Here is a 7683-nt window from a genome sequence, read left to right as displayed (position 1 = left end):
CACTGCATGTATGTCAATCTACAATTTTGATCACTAATATTTTTAATTGTTTATTAGTAAAAATTATAAAAACTTGATATTTTGAAAAGAGTCAGGATCCGTTGACACCAACTAGTTTGACACCAAATGTTACACCTCTCAATAACGTTTTAACCGATATAAATTTTATAAAATCCACCGTTGGATTGAAAGTTTACATCATATAGATCATTTGTGTAAAATTTCAAATAAATCCAAAATCATTTGATATGTTATTGAGATACATCAAAATTAACGGTTTTTGTATTTTTTTAAATGCCGTTAATCTTTATGTGTCTCAATAGCATATCAAATGATTTTGGATTTGTCTGAAATTTTACACAAATGATCTATATGATGTAAACTTTCAATCCAACGGTGGATTTTATAAAATTTATATCGGTTAAAACGTTATTGAGAGGTGTAACATTTGGTGTCAAACTAGTTGGTGTCAACGGATCCTGACTCTTTTGAAAATACTCATTAAAACAAATCAAACAAGAACTTATATGATAATATTTATATCTATATATTATTAAAAAAATATATGAAAACAAGAAAAATGAATAATACATTTAGTCAAATTAGTTCTTTTTAAAATGAGAGGGGAAATATTACTTCTGGTATACCGCATTTCTATATATAGCTAAGCTAACAGAAGAAAAAACAGAATTTCAAAGTGAATTCCCAAAACTACCCTTTTCTCTTCCTCAAATTCTCGTCTCGCAACAGCATTCCCCACTCTCTTTTCCTTCACACAGAGAACTTCGCTTTCTCTCTCTCTCTCTCTCCTCACACGATGGAGAAAGCAGAGTCCTCCACCGCCTCAACCTCCGACCAAGATTCCGACGAAAAACACCGCACAAACCACCACCTAACACTCCCCTCCGATCTAACTCAAAACGAGTTCGACTCACTCATCCCTTTCATCACCGAACACCACACCTACCTCATAGGTCCCGGCCAATGCTCCACTCTACTCACTCAACGCATCCACGCGCCACCGGAAACCGTCTGGTCCGTCGTCAGAAGCTTCGACAAACCACAAATCTACAAACACTTCATCAAAAGCTGCTCCGTCAAAGACGGTTTTCAAATGAAAGTCGGTTGCACTAGAGAAGTCAATGTAATCTCCGGTCTCCCGGCGGCAACTAGCACCGAGAGACTCGACGTTCTTGATGATAACCTCCGCGTTACTGGATTCAGTATAATCGGCGGTGAACACCGGTTAACTAACTACCGTTCCGTTACTTCCGTTCACGGTTTTGATAACGGTGAGATCTGGACCGTTGTTTTGGAATCTTATATTGTTGATGTTCCTGAAGGTAATACAGAAGAGGACACGCGTCTTTTTGCTGATACCGTTGTGAAGCTTAATCTTCAGAAGCTTGCGTCTGTTACAGAAGGAAAGAACCGTGACGGTGACGGTAAGTCACACTAGTAGGGTCCACTGAACTGCAACTTGAAAAAACTTGTTGAAAGTTGAAACTATTGTTCCTTCATGGATACATAAAAAAAGGAGAAGAAAAAAAAAACTGAAAATGGAGTATTTTTTTTGTTTTATTTTGGAATATTCATTTTGTGTGACTTTTTTTTTTTAAGATGATTTTGTGCAACATGTTCAAGTGGATGAATGAATGAATGAATATGCATGTTGAGTTGAACTTGAAAATTGTTAATTGCGCAATGTGTGTAAGGGCATTTATGTCAATGAAGTTGTACAGAAAATGTTGACTTGTTGATGTGAATATGTGATCATTGTTAATATCATTTACTTTTTGTTTAGATTTTATTCTGCGCAGTGATTTTTTAAATTTTTTATAATAATAATAATAATAATAATAATAATAATAATAATATGTATAATTGTCTAAAAATTCTAGTTCAACCGACAAAAATGCTGAAATTGCTAGTGTCAGACGTTAGGATTGGGGTTCGAATTTCGGTCACTCCACTTTATGTGTTTGAGTTTTCAATGACTTTGTTATTTCGTCTATAAAAAAAATGTATAATTAGTACCGATAAATTCACCTCATACAGTAGAGGTGTTGAATACGAATTCTGACCATTCTATTTATTTATTTATTTGTTCTATTTATTTATTTTGAGGGTAGAATTTGTGACGACCGGACTACTTCACCAAAAACATAACTATATAATGAGGATGTTTTTATAGTCTTATGTATTCCATCGAGAGCCGATCTTCTTCAACCCAATTAAAAGATAATTGAATGGTTAGAATGCACATCGGACATTCTTCAATGAATAGTGCATCGGAGAGGATTTGGTCTCGTGTTCCACCACCTAAAATGAAATCAATCATCCGACAATAAAGACATTTGATTTTTTCAGACAAGTGAATTACTTTCGATTTGTTGAACAAGTGGATTACTTTTTAAATAAGGGACTTCAGAAATCAACTCCAAAATATTTGTTAAGAAAATCTTCTATTTTGTTTGACAATTTCTTAAAGTAAGACTGCATTATAGCACCCAAAGGGTATAATTATCCACCTCCTATAGATTTGACTATTACAAAATTTTGGAAGGATAAGTAATTTTCAATACAACTTTATGTCTTTTATTTTGGGTTTTAAAAAAGGTAAACCTCAACTACATTCTATCTTATTTCAAGTAACACTGCTATAATGCAGTCTTACTTCAAGAAATTGTCAAACAAAATAGAAGATGTTTCCTTCTTTGACTATTACAAAATTTTGGAAGGATAAGTAATTTTCAATACAACTTTATGTCTTTTATTTTGGGTTTTAAAAAAGGTAAACCTCAACTATATTCTATCTTATTTCAAGTAACACTGCTATAATGCAGTCTTACTTTAAGAAATTGTCAAACAAAATAGAAGATGTTTCCTTCTTTGACTATTACAAAATTTTGGAAGGATAAGTAATTTTCAATACAACTTTATTATGTCTTTTATTTTGGGTTTTAAAAAAGGTAAACCTCAACTATATTCTATCTTATTTCAAGTAACACTACTTAGATCACCAATGTAGAGAATTTTTATTTATTTTTAGATAGACCGATAAGCTGTTCGAAACTTCACACATTCAAAATGTGAATGGACGAATTTCGAATTCCGGTCAATTTAAACATTTTTATTAGTTGAACTATGATTTATGAATAATACGTAGAGAATTTAAATCCTATAAGAATGAGAAGAACCGTAAATTTTATAATTCTATAAGGTGTCTTTCACATTAGACTCCATCGTAATTACTAGTGGTGAAATATGTATTGTACAATGTACAAAATTTATTTTATTATTGAATTAATGAGTATTATTATTGAATTAAGTGAGATATGTATCTTAATAATCTAATCTAATGATAATAAATACTAGTAGTAATTTTGTACATCATGAAACACTATTTTATTTGTGCACCAATAAATTAGTTTATTTTAGCATCCGTTTTTTTTCCCCTTTACATTGAATTTGGCCATAACCTTCTTATCCATCAACATCCTATCAAAACACTGTAGTACCATACCTAGTTAGTAAGTAGCCTAGTAGGTAGGACTTATGATAGATAGAAATATGTGTGAACCTCAAGTATAGAAGGAAGAAATTTTAAGTCCAGTTAGTATCAAGTGTACTGTTAAGATATAATCTTTTGAAAATAATGTACTTGGTGTGTGTTTGATTTTGATTATCTTGGCCGCTACGGCACGTTTAGTGCTTTATTTGCCGTGGAATTTTGGAGCTCTAATGTCAGTTCTGACATCAAGTGGTTTCAGCCTCATTCGAATCAGATTAAGTGGTCTAGTGAGTCAGATACAGCCGGTGAAAATCAAAAGAAAACAGATAATTTCACCATGCACCCACTGTCAAAATTATGAAACAATTATAGTAAACCAACGTACTACTGAAGTTGGATACCCTGTTTTTGGAAATTGGAATGGCAAATTCGTCGGACCCAATAGAAGAAAGGAATAATAATGAACTATACCACATACCGCCATAGTATATAAAAGGGCAATTTGGATTAGCGTACAATAAGAATAAGAATAATATGTATTTATAGTCTCATATTGGTTAAGTATAGACAATCATCGTTTTATAAGTAGAATTGAGAGTTTCAACTTAAAATTAGTATTAGAGATTTTACTAGAGTCCCATCAAGTTAATAGTATTGGACATTTTGTAGGGTTAATTTAGGTCCAATTCAAAATGTTAAGATAGTCAGCACTTAGAGTTAGAGATAGTCCAAGGTGATAGTTGCGTCAAAATGGGACGATATAAATGTCAAGTTTGGAATCCAATCTAAAAGTGATTAGATTTGAGTGCAGTCGTGAATTTATGACCGTCTAATTAAGATTAGAAAATCCGAATTTCAACTTTAAAATTGTATAATGAACAAAACTTAAAACATTGATTTAACATTTGAACCGTCCCATTAAAATTAGATGATTTTAAAGTGTTAATTGCACTTTGTTAGAAAAAAAATATAAAATCATTGATGTGACTATATTCTAACAGTTTAAATTTTTATGTGATAATCGGTTATTTGATATGGTATCAGAGCCTCTATGACTAAGTGGTCTATGTTGAGACAAAATCCATTTTAGTATTTTAATGACAACAAACCTTATGGAATAAATGTTAAGTTTTATGAATGGTGATCTACTGATGTTTGCACTTGAGTTTTTGTTGAAAGATAGATATTATCAAGTGGACGAGCTAGAGGCTACTCACGTCAACAAGTGCATTTATATACTCAAACAATGAAAGAATTGGAGTATCATCAGATAATTACAACAGTAGTATCACAAGCTTCAAGAAGATTTTTAAAGACTGTTGTTTTGAATCATAAAAAGATTCATCGAAGGATCAAGCAAGAAAGTGAGTTTCATGGATAATTGTCTTCCTCATCACTCAAGGATCACAACAAGTATTGAATAATCAAGGAAGAATTTGAGGATCATAGTTGAAGAATCAGGATGGAAAAACCTGCATCACAAGCTACTCAAGAATATATTGATTTTATGTGACAAGGGTTACAATGAGTTTTTGAGTTATATGCTTTGAGGATTTACTACTACAATTAATATTAATGGGAATGATGCATTCATTGAGGATCTTCAAAACCTACTCAAAGTATCATTTTACTAAAGCTTCTCAAGATGACAACGTTTGAGAATGATGGTCCATGAGATTTTCAAAGGAGCTTATGCACAAGGAATAAAAGTTTTAATCATTCTCAATGATGAGTACTCTCATGTCTCCACTAAAGAATCTTAAAGATCATCAATGAGCAAGCAACCATGTGTGCAAAACATCAAAGAGGAATTGTGGGAAGTTTTGCAGCAGCAAGATTTCAAGTTAATTGATCAAGATCACGTGTCTCCCTCCTTGAAGAAAATCTTGAATGTTGGTTCAAGAATGCTCTAAGAACATTCTACAGTTTATGCTTCATTCTCTCCAAGGACGAGCTTCATAGCAAAAGTACTTATTTCTTTAAGTCAACTCTGTTCAAGACAAGAAAGCACTTTATCTTGGCTTTAACTCACAAGATCACAACAATTCATGAACAATTAAGGCAAGGAATAAATTGGAAGAAAAGTGACTTTCCTCTTTGGACAAAGTTAATGATCAAGCATGTGCAACATGAAAAATTCTCAAGGCATCATCTCATCATGTGGATCAAGAATGTTTAGACAAGGATTACATAGACCAATAAGGATGAGACAACACACATTCAACTCATAGTTGTCATGTACCTTCAAAGACATTATTTAATGAACATTCTCCAAGAGATTAATTATTAATCAAGAAAAGGAAGTACATGGAAAGGACAAGTGAATAGTTATGCAAGGACACCACAGCTGCATTCTCTTCACACTACAGCTGGCCACAGTTCTGCATCATTCTCCATTTGAAGATCAAGTGTAAAATTCGCCCAGATTGGAGAACACTCTCAGAATGATGCTGAGAATGACTGTCCTTTGCTTTTGAAGTTGCAAGCTCATCTACAGCTGGCCAAAACGTGCCTAAATGGTCTATAACAGATATACTTGGTGAGGAAGCAAGTAACAACTATCTACAGCCCATTGCAAGCTGTCATTATGGCCCTTTTGTTTGAAAATATGAAAACAACAGGGAGAACGTTCTGAGAAAGAACAGTCTGATCTTATCCACTCAACAATTCAGCATGAGCTGTCTATTTTGAAGCAACTAGCCGTTGGAAAACTTCCTTTGGGACCAAGGAACTGAAGACTCAAGGTTCAACTATAAAAGGAAGGCTTTGGCAACATTGAAGAGCAAGAGTTAAAGCTACAAATCATCAATCACTTGTTTTTGTCTACAAGTCATGAAACTCTTCTTTTATCACTCACACTCAAGATCTACATTCTCATCATACTTCTGAGTTTAGAGTGTTTTTATTTGCTTCTCAAACTAACCTTTGAGTTTCTAAAAGCAAATAACTCAAGAGACCATTTTTCAACATAACCCATTTTTAAGTGGTTACATCTTTGTCTCTTTATTTAAATCTCTCTCACTCCAAACATTGTAATCTCAATACTAGGATCAGTATATCATTTGAGTGAACTGAGAGTTTTTTCCATTGTAACAAGCTTCTCAATTGTTTGAGTTTTTGTAAAAGCTTGAAAATCCAAACCTTCATCATTTGTAAAAGATTGGCTCAAGTCAATACGTAACTATTGATTGAGTGACACCTTATAAAGTCTGGAGGACTTAGGTAGATCAAGCGAGTGAAGCTTGGAAGATTATGATCTTGGACTAGATCAAGGAAGAAGTGTAATTTGAGATCGGTAGTATCTCATAGTGGATAATCTCACAGGAGCGTGAGGACTGGAGTAGCCCATACTATTAGGGGGTGAACCAGGATAATTGTTTGTGTGTTGTTTCTCTTCCTTATTCTCTTTTATTTACTGTAAACACACATCACACAAAGCACTTCATTATATTTAATTTGAATTGTCACGCAGTAGAGAACGTTCCCAGAACAATCTATTTTATAGTAAAGAACGTTCTCAGACCAAGTTGTTCTATAATTCACTAACATTTATCCAAGTATACACTTGAGATCAATTTTGTAGAATGCAGGATTAATTTTTAAAAAGGGTCACAATTCAAACCCCCCCTTTCTTGTGACTATTTCTTCCACTTCAATTGGCATCAGAGCTCTGCCTCTAAGGTTGGAGCACTTAACAGTGTAAGAGGAAAAGATTCAGGAAGGAAGTGATGTCGAAACCTGCAAATCAAAGTTCGAGCCATAAATGCAAAAGAAGGGATATTCCAAAACTAAATGTCCTAAGAACAAGAAAGTGCAAAGAAAGCTTGCTTCAAAGATGAAATCTACGATGGCAACTAAAGATGACTTTGATGGCTCAAAAATAGAAGAAAAAGCCAACTCATGTTCAATGGTAGATAAAGAGGTAACAACTTTTGAATCTTGTCCTGCATGTAAAGTAATGGAAGTTGGATTTGATAATCTTCTAAAAAGCTCAAACATTATATCTCAAAAGTATACAATTATGGAAAATCGACTATTTGAGATTGAGAAAGAAAATGAGAAATTGCAAATCTTAAATGATAAATATTTTAAAATGATTCAAGAATTGCAATACTCTCATTTGGAAATGTTTGAACAAACAAAGATTCTCAACGAGGAAGAAATCAATA

At 33.1% G+C, this 7683-nt stretch overlaps 1 protein-coding gene across 1 annotated transcript; it reads left to right on the top strand.

Annotated features, from left to right (window-relative positions):
* Nucleotides 1–598: 598 nt before the first annotated feature.
* On the top strand, nucleotides 599–1810 carry LOC123910871 (abscisic acid receptor PYL1). Its single transcript, XM_045962153.1, has one exon. The coding sequence runs from the start codon at nucleotides 818–820 to the stop codon at nucleotides 1457–1459; it is 642 nt and encodes a 213-aa protein (XP_045818109.1). The 5' UTR covers nucleotides 599–817; the 3' UTR covers nucleotides 1460–1810.
* Nucleotides 1811–7683: the final 5873 nt, after the last annotated feature.

The sequence above is a fragment of the Trifolium pratense genome, linkage group LG2, assembly GCF_020283565.1.
Source record: "Trifolium pratense cultivar HEN17-A07 linkage group LG2, ARS_RC_1.1, whole genome shotgun sequence".
Lineage (NCBI taxonomy): Eukaryota > Viridiplantae > Streptophyta > Magnoliopsida > Fabales > Fabaceae > Trifolium > Trifolium pratense.
The sequence above is the reverse complement of the archived record's forward strand: the minus strand, read 5'-3'. Positions and strand labels throughout refer to the sequence as shown.

Bases quoted from the DNA above. Each gene is read 5' to 3' on its own strand.
- LOC123910871 (XM_045962153.1), top strand. From the start codon at position 818: ATGGAGAAAGCAGAGTCCTCCACCGCCTCAACCTCCGACCAAGATTCC.